The following is a 22,767-nucleotide window of genomic DNA, read 5'->3' on the forward strand; positions in this document are numbered from 1 at the left end:
TCTCTCCTCACTCTCTTCTAGTCTGGGGTCCAAAGCAAGGGATCCTGGAGAGCTAGGGTTGTTCATTCTTTAGCATCTGCTCATTATTGAGATTTTTCATAAATTTAGCCAGAGCTCCTGCATTGTGGGGCAGCCCACATATGGCTTCTGTCCAGTATAAGAGCAGAGTGTTGTGGGATCAGAGGAAGCAGCTATAGCTGTGACCTTGAGCTGGGCTCTCCACCCTCTAGAGTAGAAAATGAATGTTGTCCAAAGGTCCCTGCCAGCTCTGCTCTGAATGATAAGGAAATATCAGGGCTGTGGGGCTGGCGCCACCTTGTGGGTATAAGGAAGTAAAGGCCTGCCTGTCCTTCTTGCTATTTTTGATTGTGGGGCCGTCTTGCAGGTGCATACCTTCCTGGCATGATTTTTACTCACCCGCCTCTCTCCTCTTTTTCCCCAGGCAAAGCCCGAGGCTTCTTCAAGAAGGGAGATGTGGTCATTGTGCTGACCGGGTGGCGCCCTGGTTCCGGCTTCACCAACACCATGCGCGTAGTGCCTGTGCCGTGATGCACCCTGCAGCCCCTACTCCAGCCCCATCCCATCCCCCTCCCTCAATCCATCCATTAGGCCAGAAATGCTTGTAGTGCTCACTTGGGGCCGTGTGTGGCACTGGTGGGCTGGGACCCAGGGACACCTCTGTGAAACATGGCTGTTTTTAAGACCCTGCTTGGGTGGGGTAGTTCAGAGCTGGACCTCCCATCAAGTATCCCCATCCAAGCAAGGGATGAAGGAAGGGTGCAGGCAGGACTGGAGTCCCCAGAGGGCAACAGCTCCTGCTTCTCTTCCTTTGTGTACTCCTGTAGTTCTGTAGAAAATGGATACCCAGAGAACTCCCAGCCCTGGCCTGGAATCAGCAAAGAGCAGGGGCCTTAGGGCATGGGGCATGAAGCAGTGGTTCCAGTTTAAGCAGACTCTGGCCCTGGCCCTTACTTACTTCTCCAACCCCCTTAGCCTCCCTCACTCCCCCTTTGTTGTGCACTGTGCACTTCTGTTCCTTCACTCCATTTAGCTGCCGCTGCAGACAAACACTCCACCCTCCACCTCCCATTTCCCCGACTACTGCAGCCGCCTCCAGGCCTGTTGCTATAGAGTCTACCTGTATGTCAATAAACAACAGCTGAAGCACCTGTTTCCTCTCTTTTCTGATGATTAAGGGGGTGGTTGAACCCTGCCCTCTGAGTGGGGTGAAAATGGCAACAGCCTTGTGGCTGTGTACTCCTGTGTTAACAACTTAAGCCACCTGCCATCCTGTCTCCCACCGTGCTGAGGTGCTGGGAAAGCCGTTGCTGACTGTCTTGAGGATACACGTTACCCTTTGCATCACCCGGGGATCTAAAAGCTCAGAGAAGGCAGCAAAAAGGTCCTCTTCCTCCTGCTCCTGAGTAAACTGGCGAGTGAGATGGCCCTTGCCCTGCCCCTCCCCCTAGGTTCTCCTGGAGTAGAGGCCTCTAATGGAAGGATGAGGCCAGATTCCAGAAAATTTATGGAAACCTGGGCTGCTTTTGTGTTCCTTCTGTTTTCTAATGCCCACCTTCCATAATAAAGCAGGGCCAAGGGGAGGGGAGAGGGCTGGGCATGAAACTGCATCTGGCTTGCACCTTTTCTCCAGACCAGTCCCAAGGACCAACCCTTTCCTGGTGGGGATTTGAGGGAAAGGGCCCAAAGGTCAGTTTGCCACATCCCCACCAATCTGATCTCTTCACCTGTGCTGCCCCACTCTTGATTTCTGGCCATCTGCGGTCCCTCCCTAGAGACCTCCGAAAGCGTTCTGTTTGGGGAGATTGCCAAGCCCCCAACTCTGGGAAAAGTACATGAATCATTTCATCTCCGGAGCTATCCGACATCCGACTCTTGTTCAAAATTCCCTCTGGTGTTCCCTACTCATATCCTCTTCTATTGTGAAGAGAAATTGAAACTGCCCTGGAACTTAGGTTTGGGAGGTTTTGGAGGCGGGCGGGAATTGGTTGCTGCAGAGGCCTCGGGCTCCAAGGCTAATGCGCTAAAGAGGAAGAACGTGGAGCAGGCACCTAAGGCCCTCGCTGTGAAGAGTAGACCCAGACGGACAATCGGGTGGACCGAGCCGTAGGATCCGAGCAGAACTTGGGACCCCACTTAGATCTGGAGAGAGGGAGGAACTGCCAATGGGCTGGACCCGCCCCGCACGGGCAGCCAATGGGCGTTCGGGGGCGTGTCCTCCGAGGAGATCGTGGGTGAGTGTTCAATCCAGCCGCGATGTTTCCACCGACCTGGAGGCTCCGAGATGACTGCCGTGAGCCGAGGCGAGGCTGCGGAGTCCTGCAGGTAAGGGTCTGTGACTCGCGGACCGCGCGGGGTCCCAGAGGCCGCCTCGAAGGGACGCTGTCCGACTGGACCGGCGGCCGCCGCACTTCCGAGCTTTCTGCCCGCGGGGCAGACACTTCCCAGCCGCCGGAATGCGGGCTCAGCTCCAAAACTGCGCTGCGCGGGCCCGAGCGCTTCCTGGGCTGCTAGGTCTTCGCGTGGAGGCGGGATGTCCGTCTGTCGGCGCTTCGTGCTGCACCCCCTGACCCTGGGGATGAGGCACGTCTGGGCGGCATCAGGGAGGCGGAGGTCACCCTCCTCGGGGTACCTCCCAGGGTCCACCACCACCCTTCTCCGCCGTCGTTGGTCGGTCATTCATTCATTCCCCAGCCATATCGACCCCAAGTCCTGACTGCCCCCCACCCAAGGGCCGGGGCATTCCTTTTGGCCCCTGGAAGGGTCAGCCTCTCTCCTCGCCTAACCGGGTGTGCAATTGTAGCGGCGCTGAGCTGCCCAGGAGGCAACGTGGAGCTGCCCCAGCACGACGGCCGCACCTGCGCGTCAGGACGGCCCCGGTCGGGCGGGCTGGGGCCAGTCTCTCAGCCTCAAGATCTCTTCCACCCTCGCCCTCGGAGGAAGCAAAATTCTTGGAGCTAGGGAAGGGGCAGGGAGGCAGGGAAGGCGGGAGGTGGCGTTTCAGGTGACACCATGAATTGGGGTCTCTGTCCCCTGAGGTCATGGGGCCCTGGAGGTAGAGGTTTTTGGGAAAAAGAGCCAGTGGATGAACCTGTAAATTCCTGCCTTTGCCCAGGTCTCAACCCCCACAGCCTGAGCTCTGGAGGGCGCCTGGCACCCCTGGCCAGCTAGCACTGGGGCAGATAGGGTGAAAGTGTGTGAGCCCAGTGCCCAGTCTATATGGAGCTAGTGGAATGTTTAAGGGCTCTCTCTGTCCTGTCCCCAGAGAGGCTGGTGGAGCTCTACCCAGCTGGCACTTGCCCTTCTTTGCTTTGCTTGCCCCATCCATCCTTGGAGGAATTAGGCTTCTAGGGAATGAGAGACTGTCCTGACAATCCTGCCTTTTCCTCATGTACACCTCCAGATGGCTCTGAAGTCCAGCTCCTTTCAGACTGAAGACTTTGGGGTTGCAGGGAGTGGAGGATAGGGTGTCCCTCCCCTCCTGCACTGAGGGGGCCAGTATGCTCCTATCACAGTACTCTGTTTGCACAGGCAGCTGCTTTCAGGTCTGAGGCTATTGTTTGACAGGACCAGTCAACAGTGAGCATCTCTGGGGCAAATGGGCAGGTTTAGAGCCCAAAGCTGCCACAAGCTGCCACTGAGCTTCCAGGAGCATTTCTGCTGGGACCAAATCGAACTTCTCTTTCCTGACTTACCTTTGGGAGAATTTTCTGAATAGCCTAGAGGGGACAGCCAAGGTCCTATCCATGCCTTGATGTTACTGGTTGCTTGAAATTTCTGAGCTTAGGTGAGTCTTCGAAGCTTTAGTGCAGACCAGAAGGATCTGTGTGCCAATCTATCCACCTAGGAGGACCCCCTGAGGTTGAGGTCGGCACTACTCAAGATAGGCTATGCCAGCCAAACTCCTTGAAGCTCTTTCATGTGCCTGCTTGGGTGGCCCCTCCCAGTCCTTAACCTGGTGAGGTTGTGGCCCTTGAATGCCACATACCATATTTATCAGACCAAGGTGAAGAGCCTATTTTGCTGTGACCTGGGACAAGTTAGGTACCCACACTGCTTTGCCATCATGAGGTAAGGAGATTGGATTGCTGGCTCCTTAAAGGCCTTCCCCAGGCAGTCATTCAGTGCTTCTGCCAACTAGCCTGTTTCCTCCTTGATTTCTGAAGGTATTTTATCTCTTACATAATTGCTTCATTGCTATGACTACCTGTGGAAAGCCCATGAATTCATACCCATGCAGCATTCCACTTTGGTGTCCAGTGTGTGAGTCTAGATACCAGAAAATAATTTGCTTTTCTCCTTTCCTGAAAAGTGAAAATAATTCCCCTCCGCCCAATTCTGCAGCTATCTCTTATACAAGGGTAGTTCTGGCATGGAGTCAGTCTTGGCCATGGTGCTGCTATTCGCCTGGGCTGCAGGGCATCCTTCTATCACCACCTGTTATCACCAACTTTTGAAGCTTTGATTAATTTCCCAGCTATTTAATAATGTAGGAAAAGAGGAGGAAGGGGAGGACAGAAGGCCCTGGGAACAGATCTTCCTTTGTAACTAAGAAGTACCTGCCTCCCCAGGGCATCCCTGTTCCCATGAATATAAGTGTCTGCAGGGCAAGCTGGTTCCTTCTCCCCACCACAACCAGACATTTTCTTTCTTTTTTTTTTTTTTTTTTTTTTTTTGTCTTTTCGCCTTTTCTAGGGCCGCTTCCATGGCATATGGAGGTTCCCAGGCTAGGGGACTAATCAGAGCTGTTGCTACCAGCCTATGCCAGAGCCACAGCAACATGGGATCCGAGCTGCGTCTTCGACATACACCACAGCTCACGGCAACACTGGATCCTTAACCCTCTGAGCGAGGCCAGGGATCGAACCTGCAACCTCATGGTTCCTAGTCGGATTCATTAATCACTGAGCCATGATATGGGAACTCCCAGACATTTTCGTTAGTTCAGAAATGCTTGGTCATGATTTAGAACTGGAGTGTTTTAATAACTTGTGGAGGTTGCACCAGTCTTTAAGTCTTTGTCCTAAATTAGTGTTTCCTCAGGTGATGTTTAAAATCACACTGTTCATTTTTAATAGGACATTGGCTTTTGGCTGATGCTATTTTTAAAAAATACTAACTAAAAAGCATATACATCAAACATGGGAGTTCCTGTTGTGGCTCAGCGGGTTAAGAACCCAGCTAGTATCCATGAGGATGCAGGTTTGAAACCTGGCCTCACTCAGTGGCTCGGATGTGGCATTGCCGTGGCTGTGGTGTAGGCTGGCAGATACAGCTCTGATTCAACCCCTAGCCTGGGAACTTCCATATGCTGAAGATGCGGTCCTAAAAAGAAAACAAAAAATCAGACACAAATTGCTTTTCCCGCTCACGTGTTGACTGGCACATCACAGTACAGTAAAAGATTGTCAGAATCCTACCGGTATTTCATTTAATTGATGTCCCTTTGTTCACTGACTTAGGGTCAGAGCAGCAGCATGAGTGCGCTGCCTGAGCAAACAGCTGTGACTGGTTGTAAGAGTGCTTTTCTCACTTCCTCGTCTATAGTGAAAAAAATTACACACATATATAATTTGGCTGCATCCGTGGTGTGTGGAACTTCCTGGGCCAGGAATTGAACCCACATCACAGCAGTGAAAATGCCAGATCCTTAACCTGCTGCACCACAAGGAAACTCCAGTGTTTCTTTTTTTTAATTAAATATTTGTAATATGCGTTGACGTTAATCAAATTATTTGAAACTTGGCCATAATCACCAGGGCCACACAAAATGTTATTTTAAAATAATTTTTTGGGATGAAAATGCTATAAAATTGGGTTGTGATGATCGTTGTATAACTATAAATGTAATAAAATTCATTGAATTAAAAAAAAAAAACTTTCCCTGAAAGCCATCAAGGAGTTCAGACCTTTTGAGCGTGAGCTGCCTGCACTCCTTGCTTGTGCCCTGCAATAAACGCTGCACTTTCCTTCATCTAATAATAATAATAATAATTTTTGAATTTTGAAGGTCTACTCAGAAATTTTATTTTAAAATAACCCAGAATAACCCAGAGATAGTATCTCAGAATTGATATTCATATGGCTCCCTTGATTACCAAACAAATTGAAAAATGTTTCTATATTTAATTGTTGAGTCTTTTTGTTGTGGAGAATTTCCCACACGTACAAAAGGAGAGACTAGTACAAAAAACAGCATGTGCCCCTTACCCAGCTGCAGCAATTATCAAATTATGGGCCTCCTTTCTCCATCACTCCTGGATTATTTTGAAGCAAATCTAAGATATATTATTTCATCCACAACTATTTCAGTGTGTATCTATAAAAGATAGATTTTTTTTTTTTTTAGTCTTTTTGTCTTTTTCTAGGGCTGCACTTAGGGCATATGGAGCTTCCCAGGTTAGGGGTCCAATCGGAGCTATAGCTGCCAGCCTATGCCACAGCCATAGCAACACCAGATCCAAGCTGCATCTGTGACCTACGCCACAGCTCACAGCAATGCCGGATACTCAACCCTCTGAGTGTGGCCAGGGATCGAACCCAAAACCTCATGGTTCCTAGTCAGATTCAGATTCGTTAACCACTGAGCCATAACGGGAACTCCAAAAGATAAGATCTTTAAAAAATATAACTACAATACCATTTCACACCTAAAAAATAATAACTCTTTCAAATCATCAGATAGCTAGTCGGCATTTAAAGATCCCCCTTTAAATGCCGACTAGCTATCTCTCATAAATGTTTTCGTGCCATTTAAAATTTTTGTTCTTGTTTTTGTTTTGTAGGGCCATGCCTGTGGTGTATAGAAGTTCCCTGGCTAGAGGACGAATCAGAGCTATAGCTGGTGGCCTGCGCCACAGCCACGCCAGGTCTGAGCCATGTTTGTGACCTACACCACAGCTCACGGCAACACCAGGTCATTAACCCAATGAGTGAGACCAGGGAAGGAACCCACATCCTCATGGATATTAGTCAGATTCATTACCGCTGAGCCACAATGATAACTCCTAAAAATTTTTAATAAGGATCCAAATGAGGTTTATATAACTGGCTGAAACATTGAATCTGTATATCTATATCTCTATAATATTTTATAATCTCTAAGTTCCCCTTCCGTGTCTTCTTTTTTCTTGCAATTTATTTGCTGGGGAAAAAACGGGTCATTTTTCCTAAACCATTTTCCAGTTTGCTATTATTGTTGGAAATGTTCCTCTGACTCCTGTATTTCCTATAAACGGGCTGTTGGATCTAGAGGTTGGTTGGATTCAGGAGGTAATGAGCACTTGAGGAAGCACATAAGGTCTGGTTATTTATCTTTAGGGAATGTTAGCAGCCATTGGTGGTTATTTCATGCAGACCTATTATTTCATTAGGGATTAAAAAAGAGTCTTACTCTAATTCTATTACTCTGTCATTATTTAGTAGCTTGAATCTTTCTATAAAGGAAATATCCCTTCTTTGGAGTTCCTGTTGTGGCTCATCAGGCTGAGAACCCAACTAGTATCCATGAGAATGTGGGTTCCACCCTCGGCCCTGTTCAGTGGGTTAAGGATCTGGTGTTGCAGCAAGCTGTGATGTAGGTCAAAGATGGGGCTTGGATACTGAGTTGTTGTGGCTGTGGCATAGGTCAGTAGCTGCAGCTTCGACTTGACCCCTAGCCTGGAAACTTGCATCTGCCAATGGTACGGCCCTAAAAAGCCAACAAACAAAAAACCTTTCTTCAACTATTTGGTTAGCCTGAGGTATATAGCTAGTACCATAGAAAGGCAGAATAAATCCTCAACTCTTTCCTTTTTTACTTACAAGTTTTCAAAATGAGATTCACCTAGTATTCACCAAAGGTGACCAATGAATCATTTTGATATTACTAAAATCTCATGGATTTAAACATATTTGATGTGTTTAAGCCCAGTGTAGACACCATTCTTATGTCCCATCTTTGTCCAATCTTCAAGTTGGCTCCTGAATACTCGTGCTATGACCTCAGTCTTTGATGGCTTCCTTGCTTTCTGGTATGATTAGATATTTTAGGCTCATTTGTGTATTTCCTGCCCCAAATCTGGAACCAGCCATTTATCTAAGGAGCACTGGTTCCTTTTAGTGGGAAATTGTATTTGGACACCATAATCCAAGTACCAGGGGTGTTCATTGCCAGCTGAGTGTTTACTTTTTAAAGATACCAGTTTTGTAGTTTATATTTCAAACCCATTTTGTTGCTGATCAAACTAAAGTTGTATTTCCTATCATCTGGAGAGTCATAGGCTATATTAAAAATCTCATAAAAGTGAAATATTCTCTTTCCAGAGACATGTCCCTTTATTAAGACATGACAAATCTGCCCAAATTCCAAGGGTGCACTATAACCCTTGCCTGGACTCCAGGCTCCATTAGTTTGTCAGCCAGCGTCCATAATGATGGAGGAAGACTTGAGAGAACTGGAAATAACCATTTGGCCCCATGAGAAAGCATTAAGTGGGAAAGCTAATGGGTCTTGCAGTATCTGACCCAGGAGAAGAGAGATTAGGAGTAGTCATGGCCCTGACTCTGTATGGGTCCCACCAGCAGTGCAGAGCTGGTTTTATCAAGAAAGGAACGTGATGTCAAAGGTTTGTTCTTTGGTGAAGGAGCAGTAGATAGAGCAAGCTTCAGTGGGTGTTGGAAAGAACTCTGTAATAATCAGGGCTGCAGTGATGTACCTAAGGGATGGTACTGCCAGGTAGGCACACATATTGAAGTTCCTTGTGCCTAATTGCAACTCCACCTTTTTTTTCACCCACTCAAATATTTATTTCCTCACACTAAATACTGTGATATAGATAACACTCAATACTTTTTTTTCCTTTTAAGTTACTCTCAGGTATGTAGTTACTGTGATAGAATAATAGGAAGAGCCGGAGCTTTTTAGAAAGACCTGGATTCAAATCCTTGCTCCATAAGTTACTGCTGAATTACTACTGGCTCCATTCCTTCATCCATAAAACAGAGTCACATCTGGCTCACTTCAGAGATTCTCAGGTTGTAATGACCTGGGACACAGTAGATGCTCACCAAAAATTAGCTTCCCTACAGTGTCTCCAACTTTGAGAATCTGAGACAAGACTTCTCTGATGATGAAGCCTCAGCTTTAAGAAAAGCTTGGTCTGTTTTCCTATTCAAGGTGCAAGGTTCATTTTTTTAAAAAATAAAATTTAAAAATTTTTAGTTAATTGTAGTTTCACATGCAATTGTACGAAATAATACAGAGATCTTATGTACCTTTCACCCAGTTTCTCCCACCCATTGACCCTGAGATAATCCCACCCATTGACCCTTGAGCTTACTCAGATTTCTCCACTTTTATGTATATTCATTTGCGTGTGTGCATTTGTTTAGTTTTGTGCAGTTTTATCACATGTGGAAATTTGGCGAAGTTCATTTTTATTTATTTTTATTTTGCTTTTTAGTGCTGCACCAATATCATATGGAAGTTCCCAGACTAGGGGTCAAGTCAGAGCTATAGCTGCCAACCTACACTACAGCTCATGGTAACGCTAGATCCTTGACCCACTGGGTGAGGCCAGGGATCAACTTGTGTCCTCATGGATACTAGTCAGGTTTGTTACCACTGAGCCACACAAGGAACTCCCTAAAGTTCATTTTTAAAATCAACTTTCATGAGTTCCCATTGTGGCAGAGTGGAAATGAATCCAACTAGTATCCTTGATGATGCAGATTTGATCCATGGCCACCCTCATTGGGTTGGGGATCCAGCGTTGCCATGGGCTGTGGTGTAAGTTGGAGACATGTTTTGGATCCCGAGTTGCTGAGACTGTGGTGTAGGCCAGCAGCTGCAGCTCTGATTCGACCCCTAGTCTGGGAACCTCCGTAGGCTAGGTTCGGCCCTAAAACGAAAAAGAAAAAAAAAAATCAAGGTTTCTTTTACTGTTAGAATCTGGTGATTTTTATGTAAGAAGCATGAGGTTTTAGACGTCTGGAATTTCAGAGGTGTCTATTACTTAATATTAGTTAATATTGGGATACCCTTGGAACAAAGTTTTTTTTTTTTTTCCTGTATCCTTTTCCTTTTTCCTTTTCATTCTTTTACCAAGTGAAAATTGTTTATTGTGATGATAAAATTTAGGCAAAGTATATACAGCAAAGTATAAAGAAGAAAATAAACATCCAAAATCCCAACTTGTGGAGAAAAATAGTGTTAGGATTTTGATAAGCATCCTTCCCATTTATATTTTATTAGTCATGCCATTCTACATAATGCTGTTTCCAGTGTTACATAATGCTACCCTTCATGTTAATAAACTTATTTTTAGTAATCAGTTTTATTAAATAACTTGATAAATATCATTTTAATAGTTATAAGGCCTTTCATTCTGTGAATTAAGCATAATTTGTTCATGCCTGTTTTTTCTTTTTTTCTTTTATGGCCACCTCACCATATGGAGTTCCCAGCGATCAGATCTGAGCCGCAGCTTTGATCTAAGCCACGGCTGTGGCAACCCCTGATCCTTAAGCCACTGTGTGGGGCTGGGGATCAAACCTGTGTCCCAGGGCTCCCAAGACACCACTGATCTCATTGTACCACAGTTGCTTTTTGTTTTGTTTTGTTTTTTCCTCTTCTAAATACACTTCGGTGAACAATCTTTGTTTTGTTTTGTTTTTTCCTTTTTTTTTTCATATATGGTCATGGGCTATGCAGTAGGTACCAGGTTAAATAAACCCTGTGTTTATTTTTTTAATTACTTAAAAAAAATTTTTTTTGGTCTTTTTAGGGCCGTACCCACGGCATATGGAGGTTCCCAGGCTAGGGCTCGAATTGGAGCTGTAGCCACCGGCCTATGCCAGAGCCACAGAAACGAGGGATCCAAGCAGCGTCTTCGATCTGCACCACAGCTCACGGCAATGCTGGATCCTTAACCCACTGAGCAAGACCAGGGATCGAACCTGAAACCTCATGGTTCCTAGTCAGATTTGTTTACCGCTGAGCCACGATGGGAACTCCTCAATAAAACTTTAAAAAATGGTAAAAACAAAAAAATTCAAACAAAACAGAAATCATTGAGAGTGAAAATCACCCCATAATTCTCCCCTGAGATATAATCATTACTCTTTGATATAGGTTTTTAGATTTTATAAATGGATTCTATTTTAGTTACTAACTTGTACTTACTTTTTAATAAACAACACATTTTGAACTTTTTTCCATATTAACACACGCAGCTATATTCTTTTAGTCAATTGCATAGGAATCTATTGTACTGATAAAATATTGTTTGGTATTTCTACCTTTTTTCCTAGTAATTGTTAGCCACATGAATATAAATTTTTGCCTACTTGTCCATTTATTTCCTTATACCATATTCCATGAGGTGGAGTTTTAAGATCAATGAATTTGCATTTCTTAAGGCATTTGATACATGCCAGAAAGATTAACTCAGTTTTCAGTCTGGATGCTTATTTTCTGAGCCCTTGGTAATTTTGAGCACTATAATTTTTTTAATTACTCAGGGAATTTTATTACATTTATAGGTGTACAACAATCATCACAACCAAATTTTATACCATTTCCATCCCAAACCCTCAGTGCATCCCCTCACCCCCAACTGGTCTCATTTGGAAACCATAAGTTTTTCAAAGTCTCCTCAGTGCATCCCCTCACCCCCAACTGGTCTCATTTGGAAACCATAAGTTTTTCAAAGTCTATGAGTCAGTATCTGTTCTGCAAAGAAGTTCATTGTGTCCTTTTTTTAGATTCTACATGTAAGTGATAGCATTTGATGTTGGTGTCTCATGGTCTGACTGACTTCACTTAGCATGATAATTTCTAGGTCCATCCGCATTGCTGCAAATGCCATTATTTCCTTCCTTTTAATGGATGAGTAATATTCCACCATGTATATGTACCACATCTTCTTGATCCACTCCTCTGTCGATGGACATTTAGGTTGTTTCCATGTCTTGGCTATTGTAAATACTGCTGCAATGAACACTGGAGTACATGTGTCTTTTTGAGTCATGGTTTTCTCTGGGTAGATGCCCAGGAGTGGGATAAGCACCATAATTTTTTAATGTTTACCAATAAGACAGGCAAGAGAGAGATTTCTTCTCTTGTGACTTGCCTGTTCATATTCCTTACTCAGTTAACTACTAGATTATCTTTTCCTTATTGACTTGGATGAACTCATTGCAGGTTAAAAACACCAATCCTTTGTTAATTTAAATTTTGGTGTACAAAGGATTTTAATTTTTAGGCAATTAAATATTTTTTTTGTGCTCTGGATTTTTTTTTTTTTTTTTTGCTTTTTAGGGCCACACCCATGGCATATGGAGGTTCCCAAGCTAGAGGTCCAGTTGGAGCTACAGGCCTACACCACAGCCACAGCAACGCCAGATCCTTTACCCACTGAGCGAGGCCAGGGATTGAACCCAGAACCTCATGGTTCCTAGTCGGATTTTTTTCCACTGTGCCATGATGGGAACTCCTGTGCTCTGCATTTTATATCTTGTTTAGAAATACTTTTCCTGATATAATGTTCTCCTCTATTTTAGTTTTAGTTCTTAATTGATTTATAAAATATTTGGTTATTTAATCTATTTGGAATTTACTTCTGTGAATGATGTGAGGTAACCAATTGCCCAATACCATTTATTGCACAATCTATCCTTCATGTATGTATTTGAAACAGCTTCTTTATTGTATACTAAAATCTCAGATACCCCTAGCTCATGTTCTAGACTCCCTCTTCTGTTTTATTGACATATTAATGTTTCTTGAAGTAGTAAGTTTAATTGCTCTAGCTTTGTCATCTGTTCAGACTTTTGGTGGGGCAAAGCCTCCGCATGCAATTTGGGATAAATTTGCTTCTTTAAAGCTCTCAATCTTCCCACTCAAGAACAGAGTTTCTCTCTCCATTTATTCACATCTTATGTCATTCAGAAAATGTCTGTGGTTTTCTTCTCATAGATTTTCTACATATTAAAAGTTTATTCTCAGGTATATGAGTTGTGGCCATATGAATGGAATTTTTTCACTAGTTATATTTTATAACCTTATTGCAGGTCTACTGATAAACTGTTGATTTTTATGTTCATATTGTAACCACTAGAGTAGCAATTAAGTTTGCAAGAGTGTATTATATGTGTACTCTCATCACAGCTGCCTGGTCCAGTACCCGAATGGAAGAGTATGCATGCCACTGTCTTACGATTTTCCAGTTGATTATATGTCCTCTAGCTAGTATATATGTTACCATCTTTCAAATAATAATCATCTCTTTTTAATACATGAACCATTTTTTCCCCATGTCTTTGTGCAGTGGCTAGAACTTCCAGAATAATGTTGAATTGTAGTGGTATACACAGGCATTCCTAGGGGTTTTCCACTATTAGACAATCTGGGGTTTTCCCTGGAGGAAGAGGTCCCAGGACCCAGTGAGCTCTTTAGGAGTAGTTCATCGCTCACTCGAACGCGCCTGAGGGTTTCGAGGTAGTTGGAGCCTGCAGCAGTTCGCAGAGCTGGACCATGCCTGGGATGCCCCAAATACGGGTCAGCTACTGGGTTTGGTTCTCAATCCGGGCCTGGGCTTCCTTTTCAGGGAGCAGGAGGGACAGGCGCGACAGTTGCACTTCAACAGCCCCAGAGTCTGTGCAAGTGTTTGCTCTTCTGCCTAAGCACCCGCCAGCCCCCACCAAGCAGTCGTGGGTGGCGGGGCAGACTCTTTGGCATGGGGCGTTAAGTGTGGTGCTGGAATTCTGGGTGTGGCTGCCTTCTCTGCGCTCGTGGCGCTGGGCTTTCCAGCCCTTCCAAAGGCAGGCACAGAAAATAGACTTGTGGTTCCTGGGCTGAGGCAGAGACGTATCAGGGGCTGAGGAGGAGCGTCCGGTGAGGATGGCAGGGGAAGGCTTGTCCAGGGGAGAGGCTACGGGCAAGGGCACCACCCCTCCCTCCCGACCGCAGACACACCCCTCAGGGGACCAGGAGAGGGAGGAGCAGTCCCTTCTCCTTTCCATCCCCCAGAATTGCCACGGTCCTTCACTGGGAGGAAGGCAGGATCTGAGGTTGATGAGGCGCTGAGCTGGCCGGTGGCCTGGGCTTTCAGCTGTGCGCAGCAGCACCTTCTCTTGGGCTCAGAGGCCTGTCCTCACTGTCTGTCCCTGAGATGCAGTCACCAGCGTGGGAGGCAGGAAGGAGGGGCAGACTTTAAAGTCTGAATTCAGACATCGCCCCCCCTCCCCCACTACTGCACCATAGGGTCCTGGCTAAAGTTGCAGATCCTCTCCTTGTTGCTAAAGTTGGTAACTGCCTTTCATCCTCCTCCTACCTGGCCTCTCAGCGAACTTCACTGCTTTCCCATTCCTCCTTTTTGAAGCACTCCTTTGTTTTCCATGACAACACCCAGTTTTCTTCCTACCTCTTGGACCACTTTCTCCTAGTTTCCTTAGAGGACTCCTCTTCCTCTACACAGCCTGTAAATGTTAGGGTCCTTGAGACCCCAGACTACTCTCCTTCTCCTTCCCTTTCCCCTTTCCCATCCTCATCATCCAGATACCATGCACACACCATAAAAGTCACCCTTTTAAAGTGTGCCATTCAGTTGTCTTTTAGGTATTCACAAAGTTGTGTGGCCATGATCACTGTCTAATTCCAGAACAATTTCATCACCCTAGAAAGAAAACCTGTGCACATTAGTCATTTCCCATTCTCCTCTCCCTCCAGCCCCTGGCAAAGACTCTCCTTCTCTGAGGATTTGCCAATTCTGGACATTTCTTCCACGTGGAATCATATGATACTTGGTCTTCTGTGACTGTCTTTTCCTTTAGAGTGTCTTTAAGCTTCATTCATGTTGTAACATGTGTCAATAGTATATTCCTTTTATGGTTGAATTATAAAATTTTGTCCACATTTTGTTTGTCCATTTCATCAGTTGGTAGGTATTTGGGTTGTTTCCATTTGGGGGGCATTATAGTAATAATCATAATGCTATGAGCATTCGTATACAAGATATTGTGGAGAGGGAATTCCTGTTGTGGCTTAGTGGGTTAAGAACCAGATGTAGTGTCCATGAGGATGTGGGTTCAATCCCTGGCCTTGCTCAGTGGGATAAGGATCTGTGTTTGCCACAAGCTGTGGCATAGGTTGCAGATGTGGCTTGGATCCGGAGTTGCTGTGGCTGTGGTGTAGGCCAGCAGCTGCAGCTCCAATTTGACCCCTAGCCCAGGCACTTCCATATGCCTCGGGTACGGCCTTAAAAAAGAAAACAAAGAAAAAAAAGATATTGTGTGGACATATACTTTCAGTCCTCTTGGGTACATACCCAGAGATAGAAATGCTGGGTCATATTTTAACTGTGTTTAAGAATTTGAGGAACCACCAAACTGCTTTCCAAAGCAATTGCACCATTTTTTTTTCAATGAATGTTATTATATTTATAGTTGTGCAACCCAATTTTACATTTCCATCCTAAACCCCCAGCCCATCCTTCCCCCCACCAATCTGTGTCCTTTGGTAACCATAAGTTTCACAAAGTCTATGAGTCAGTTTCTGTTTTGCATATAACTTCATTGTATCCCTTTTTTTTTTTTTTTTTTTTAGATTACCCATGTAAGTGATAGCATATGGCATTTGTGTCTCACTGTCTAACTTCACTTAGCATGATAATTTCTAGGTCCATCCATGCTGCTGCAAATGACATTATTTCATTCCTTTTTATGGCTGAGTAATATTCCATTGTATATATGTACCACATCTTCTTTATCCACTCCTCTGTCAATGGACATTTAGGTTGCTTCCATGTCTTGACTATTGTATATAGTGCTGCTATGAACATTGGAGTACATGTGTCTTTATGAGTCATGGTTTTCTCTGGATAGTTGCCCAGGAGTGGGATTACTAGATCAAATGGTAATGGTAATTCTGTTTTTAGGTTATTGAGGAATCTCCATACTGTTTTCCATAGCAGTTGCACCAATTTACATTCCCACCACCAACAGTGTAAGAGGGTTCCCTTTTCTCCATGCTTTCTCCAGCATTTATTGCTTATAGACTTTTTGATGATGGCCATTCTGGCTGGTGTAAGGTAGGACCTCACAGTAGCTTTGATTTGCATTTCTCTAATAATTAGTGATTTTGAGAATCTTTTCATGTGTTTTTTGGCCATCTGTAAGTCTTCTTTGGAGAATTGTGTATTTAGATCTTCTGCCCATTTTTTTTTTTTTTCTCTTAAGGGCCACATCCACAGCACATGGAAGCTCCCAGGTTAGGAGTCAAATCAGAGCTGTAGCTGCCACCCTATGCCACAGCCACAGCAATGCAGGATCTGAGCTGCATCTGTGACCTACACCACGTCTGGAACCCACACCACAGCCCATGGCAACACTGGATCCTCAACCTACTGCACAAAGCCCGAAATTGAACCCACATCATCATGGATCCAAGTTGCTAACTGCTGAGCCATGAAGGGAACTCCCTTCTGCACATCTTTTGATGTTTTTTTTTTTTTGTTTCCTTTTTTTTTGTCTTTTTTATTTTTTTTTATTTTCCCACTGTACAGCAAGGGGGTCAGGTTATCCTTACATGTATACATTACAATTACATTTTCCCCCCAGCCTTTCTTCTGTTGCATGTTTTCTTTTTTGTATTGAGCTGCAGGAGGCATTTTATATATTTTGGAGATTAATCCCTTATCAGTTGCTTCATTTGCAAATATTTTCTCTCATTCCATGGATTGTCTTTTTGTTTTGTTTAGGGTTTTCTTTGCTGTGCAAAACCTTTTAAGTTTAGGAGTTCGCATTGTGGCTCAGCAGTTAATGAACCTGACTGGCATCCATGAGGACGCAGGTTTGATCTCTGGCCTTGCTCAGTGGGTTAAGTATCCGGCATTGCCATGGGCTGTGGTGTGGGTTGCAGATGTGGCTCGGATCCTGCATTGCTATGGCTGTGGTGTAGGCTGGTGGCTATAGCTCCAGTTGGACTTCTAGCCTGGGAACCTCCATATGTTGACGGTGCGGCCCTAAGAAACAAAAACAACAACAACAACAACAAAACCCCCCCCCCAAAAAAAACCTTTTAAGTTTATTTAGGTCTCATTTTTTAATTTTTGTTTTTATTATCATTACTCTAGGAGGTGGTTCTGAGAAGATAGTGCTGTGGTTTATATCAGAGGGTGTTTGGCTTATGTTTTCCTTTAAGAGTTTTATAGTACCAATCTTATATTTAGGTCTTTAATCCATTTTGAGTTTAATTTTGTGTATGGTGTTAGGGAGTGTTCTAATTTCATTCTTTTACATGAAGCTGTCCAGTTTTCCCAGCACCACTTATTGAAGGGACCATCTTTTCTCCATTGTATATTTTATTCTCTGTCATAGATTAGTTGACTATAGGTGCTTGGGGTGAATTCTGGGTTTTCTCTCCTGTTCCACTGATCTATATTTCTGTTTTCTTTGTGTGTGTGTGCCAATACCATATTGTTTTGATGACTATAGCTTTGTAGTATAGTCTGAAGTCAGGGAGTCTGATTCTTCCAGCTCTATTTTTCTTTCTCAAGATGGCTTTGGCTATTCTGGGTCTTTGTGCTTCCAAACAAATTTTAAAATATTTTGCTCTAGTTCTGTGAAAAATGCCATTGGTAACTGGATAGTGATTGTTTTGAAACTATAGATTGCCTTTGGTAGTATAGTCATTTTGACAATATTGATTCTTACAATCCAGGAGCATGGTATATCTTTCCATCTCTTTGTGTCATCTTTGATTTCTTTCATCAGCGTCTTATGGTTTTTAGACTAGAGGTCTTTTTTCTCTTTAGGTAGGTTTATTCCTAACTATTCTATTCTTTTTGATGCAATGGTGAATGGGATTGTTTCCTTAATTTCTTTTTCTGATCTTTCATTGTTAGTATATAGAAGTACAGTTGATTTCTGTGTGTTAATTTTGTACCCTGCAACTTTACCAAGTTCATTGATAAGCTCTAACAGTTTTCTGGTAGCATCTTTAGGATTTTCTAGGTATAGTGTCATGTCATCTGCAAACGGTGATAGTTTTACTTCTTCCTTTCCAATTTGGATTTATTTTATTTCTTTTTCTTCTCTGATTGTTGTGGCTAGGACTTCCAAAACTATATTGAATAATAGTGGCAGAAGCGGACATCCTTGTCTTGTTCCTGATCTTAGCAGGAATTCTTTCAGCTTTTCATCATTGAGAATAATGTTAGCTGTGGTTTGTCATATATGGCCTTTATTATGTTGAGGTAGGTTCCTTCTATGCCCACTTTCTGAAGGGTTTTTATCAGAAATGGGTGTTGGATTTTGTCACAGGATTTTTCTGCATCTGTTGAGAAGATCATATGGTTTTTATTCTTCAGTTTGTTAATGTGGTGTATCACACTGATTGATTTGCAAATATTGAAAAATCTTTGCATTCCTGGGATGAATACCACTAGATCATGGTGTACAGTCCTTTTAATGTATTGTTGGATTTGGTTTGCTAGTATTTTGTTGAATATTTTTGCGTCTATATTCATCAGTGATATTGGCCTATAATTTTCTTTTTTTGTGATATCTTTGGTTTTGGTAACAGGGTGATGGTAACCTCATAGAATGAGTTTGGGAGTTTTCCTTCCTCTGCAATTTTTTGGAATAGTTTCAGAGAGATAGGTGTTAGCTCTTCTCTAAATGTTTGATAGAATTTGCCTGTGAAGCCATCTATGTCCCAGATTTTTTTTTTTTTTTTTTTTTTGGTCTTTTTGCTATTTCTTTGGGCCACTCCCGCGGCATATGGAGGTTCCCAGGCTAGGGGTCTAATCGGAGCTGTAGCCGCCAGCCTACGCCAGAGCCACAGCAACGCGGGATCCGAGCCGCATCTGCAACCTACACCACAGCTCACGGCAACGCCGGATTGTTAACCCACTGAGCAAGGGCAGGGACCGAACCCGCAACCTCATGGTTCCTAGTCGGATTCGTTAACCTCTGCGCCACGACGGGAACTCCTGTCCCAGACTTTTGTTCGCCAAAAGTTTTTTTTTTTTAGGGCCACACCTGTGGCATATGGAGGTTCCCAGGCTAGGGGTCCAATAAGAGCTCTACCCACCAGCCTACACTACAGCCACAGAAACACAGGATCCAAGCTGTGTCTGCAACCTACACCACAGCTCTCAGCAATGCCAGATCCTTATCCTACTGAGTGAGGTGAGGGATTGAACCTGCATCCTCATGGATGTTAGTTGGGTTCATTAACTGCTTAGCATGATGGGAGCATCTATTTGTTGGAAGTTTTTTAATCACAGTTTCAATTTCAGTACTTGTGATTGGTCTGTTCACCTTTTCTATTTTATCTTAGTTTAGTCTTGGAAGATTGTTCATTTCTAAGTATTTGTCCGTTTATTCTAGGTAATCCATTTTATTGGCATATAGTTGCTTGGAGTAGTTTCATGATGATTTGTATTTCTGTGATGTCCATTGTAACTTCTCCTTTTTCATTTCTAATTTTATTGATTTGAGTCCTCTCTCTCTTTTTTTTCTTGATGAGTTTGGCTAAAGGTTTATCAATTTTGTTCATCTTTTCAAAGAATCAGCTTTTAGTTTCATTGATCTTTTCTATGGTTTTCTTCATTTCTGTGTCATTTATTTCTGCTCTGATCTTTATGATTTCTTTCCCAAAATTTTGGGTTTTGTCTGTTCTTCTCTCTCTGGTTGCTTTAGATGTAGAGTTAGGTTGTTTTTTGAGCTTTTTCTTGTTTTCTGAGTTAGGCTTGTATTGCTATAAACTTCCCTCTTAGAACTGCTTTTGCTGCAATCCATAGGTTTTGGATTATTGTGTCATCATTGTCATTTGCTTCTAGGTATTTTTTAATTTCCTCTTTGATTTCTTCAGTGATCCATTGGTTGTTTAGTAGTATGTTGTTTAGTCTCCATGTGTTTATGTTTTTTGTAGGTTTTTTTTCTTGTTGTTGATTTCCACTTGTATATCATTGTGGTAGGAAAACATGCTTGATATGACTTTAATATTCTTAAATTTACTAAGACTTGATTTGTGGCCCAGAATGTGATCTATCCTAGAGAATGTTCCATGTGCACTTGAGAAGAATGCATATTCTGCTGCTTTTGGATGGAATGTTCTATAAATATCTACTAAACCCATCTGGTCTAATGCATCATTTAAGGCCTGTGTTTTCTTGTTGATTTTCTGTCTGGATGATCTGTCCATTGCTGTAAGTGGAGTTTTAAAGTCCCCCACTATTAATGTGTTATTGTCAATTTCTCCTCTTAAGGTTGTTAGCAGTTTGCCCTATATATTGAGGTGATCCTATGGTGGGTGGATATATATTTACAATTGTTATATATTCTTCTTGGACTGATCCTTTCATCATTATGCAATGTCCTTCTTTGTCTCTTATAATAGTCTTTGTTTTAAAGTCTCTTTTGTATGATATGAGTATTGCTACTCCAGCTTTCTTTTGATTTCTGTTTGCAAGAAATACTTTCTTTTATCTTCTTACTTTCAATTTGCGTGTGTCCTAGAACTGAAGTGAATCTCTTGAAGGCAGCACATATACTGGTCTTGCTTTTGTGTCCATTTAGCCTGTTTATGTCTTTTGGTTGGGGCATTTAATCCATTTACATTTAAGGTAATTATTTATTATTTATTTTTTTGCTTTTTAGGGCCACACTCATGGCACATGGAGATTCCCAGGCTAGGGATCTAATTGGAGTTATAGCTGCTGATCTATACCACATCCACAGCAACGCCAGATCTGAGCTGCATCTGCGACCTACACCACAGCTCACGGCAATCCTGGATCCTCAATCCACTGAGTGAGGCCTGAGATCAAACCTGCAACCTCATGGTTCCTAGTCGTATTTGTTTCCACTGTGCCATGATGGGAACTCCCATTTAAGGTAATTATTGATATGTATGTTCTTATTGCCATTTTATTAATTGTTTTGGACTTGTTTTTGTTGGTCTTTTTTCTTCCCTTCTTCTCTTTTTCTCTTGTGGTTTGGTAACTATCTTTAGTATTGTCTTTGGATTGCTTTTTCTTATTTGTGTGTGTATGTATTGTAGATTTTTGGTTTGCAGTTACCATGAAGTTTTGATATAGGAATGTATATACATTCCTATAGTTATTTTAAGTTGTTGGTCTCTTAATTGCAAGTGCATTTCCAGTATCCTGCATTTTTACCCTCCTCTTCTCATGATTTCTGGTTTTGGTAGCATATTTTTTATGGTGTGTGGATGATTTCCTACCTTTACTATATATGTATACCTTTACAGGTAAGCCTTATCATTTATAATATTTTCATTTCTAGTTGTGGCCTTTTTTTTCCACCTAGAGAAGTTCCTTTAGTATTTGTTGTAAAACTGGTTTAGTGATCCCGAATTCTCTTAGCTTTTGCTTTTGATTTCTCCTTCAAATCTGAAGAAGAGCCTCGCTAGGTAGAGTAATCTTGGTTGGAGTTTTTTTCCTTTCATCACTTTAAGTGTATTGTGCCACTCCCTTCTGGCCTGCAGAGTTTCTGCTGAAAAATCAGCCAATAACCTTATCGGGGTTCCCTTGTATGTTATTTGTTTCTTTTTTCTAGCTAAGCAGCTAGAAATATTTTTTCTGTTATTAATTTTGGTCAGCTTGATTAATATGTGTCTCTGGGCGTTCCTCCTTGGGTTTATTTTATATGCTACTTGCTGTGCTTCCTGGATTTGAGTGAGTGATTCCTTTCTCATGTTAGGAAATTTTTGACCATTATCTTTTCAAATATTTTCTTTGGCCCTTTGTCTCTCTCTTCTTCTGGCACCCCTATAATATATATGTTGTTGTGTTTGAAAGTGTCCCAGAATTCTCTTAGCCTGTATTCATTTCTTTTCAGTCTTTTTTCTTCATCTGTTCCATGTCATGATTTCCACCTTGTCCTCCATCTTGCATATTCATTCTTCTGCCTCCTATATTCTGTCATTGATTCCTTCTAGTGAATTTTTTATTTCAATTATTGTATTTTGCATCTCTGCTTGCAAAGCGCCTGTACCAACTTCGGCAACAAGGCGGGCAGACATCAGAAGCAAGAGAGGCTACAACCCTACTGTCTGCAAAAAGGATTTAATCTTTAAATCTCTATTTCTTTGCTTAATGTTTCTTATAATTTATCAGTATTTGCCTCCAGCTTATTTCCAAGATCTTGAATCATCTCTGCTATCATCAGTCTAAAGCCTTTTTCATTGAGGCTGATAATCTCCAGATCACTTAGCTGTTTTTCTTTCTTTCTTTTTTTCTTTCTTTCTTTTTTTGTCTTTTCTAGGGCTGATCCTGTGGCATATGGAGGTTCCCAGGCTAGGGGTCTAATTGGAGCTGTTGCTACCAGCCTACACCAGAGCCACAGCAACATGAGATCCAAGTTGCATCTGCGACCTACACCACAGCTCATGGCAATGCCAGATTCTTAACCCACTGAGCAAGGCCAGGGATCGAACCCACAATCTCATGGTTCCTAGTTGGATTCGTTAACCACTGAGCCACGATAGGAACTCCTGTTTTTCGTTTTTTTTTTTTTTCTTCATTATCTGAATCATAATTCTCTGCCTTTTCATTTTTTATAGATTTTTGGTGTGGTCTCCTTTTTGCAGACAGTAGGGTTGTAGCCTCTCTTGCTTCTGATGTCTGCCTGCCTTGTTGCTGAAGTTGGTACGGGCACTTGCTGTAGGCTTCCTGATGGGAGGGACTGGTGCCTGTCCACTGGTAGGTGGAGCTGATTCTTATCCCTCTGGTGGGTGGG

General features: G+C 42.9%; 2 protein-coding genes across 16 annotated transcripts in view; both read left to right on the top strand.

The window, feature by feature from the left end:
* PKM (pyruvate kinase, muscle) overlaps positions 1 to 1,169 on the top strand; it is a 60,974-nt gene extending 59,805 nt beyond the window's left edge. For 9 of the 13 annotated variants that reach the window (XM_005666187.3, XM_001929069.5, XM_005666188.3 and 6 more), the window contains one exon: positions 443 to 1,169. In XM_005666187.3, the coding sequence (XP_005666244.1) occupies positions 443 to 549 (107 nt within the window). In that variant the 3' untranslated portion in view covers positions 550 to 1,169. The remainder of the gene's footprint in view (positions 1 to 442) is intronic. The other 4 variants (XM_021099107.1, XM_021099106.1, XM_021099125.1 and 1 more) reach the window with 1 other exon arrangement.
* The window catches only part of GRAMD2A (GRAM domain containing 2A), a 45,727-nt gene continuing 24,131 nt past the window's right edge, over positions 1,172 to 22,767 (top strand). For all 3 annotated transcript variants that reach the window (XM_013978112.2, XM_013978113.2, XM_021099127.1), the window contains exon 1: positions 1,172 to 2,343. In XM_013978112.2, the coding sequence (XP_013833566.1) occupies positions 2,303 to 2,343 (41 nt within the window). In that variant the 5' untranslated portion in view covers positions 1,172 to 2,302. The remainder of the gene's footprint in view (positions 2,344 to 22,767) is intronic.

Source organism: Sus scrofa, chromosome 7 (genome assembly GCF_000003025.6).
Source record: "Sus scrofa isolate TJ Tabasco breed Duroc chromosome 7, Sscrofa11.1, whole genome shotgun sequence".
Lineage (NCBI taxonomy): Eukaryota > Metazoa > Chordata > Mammalia > Artiodactyla > Suidae > Sus > Sus scrofa.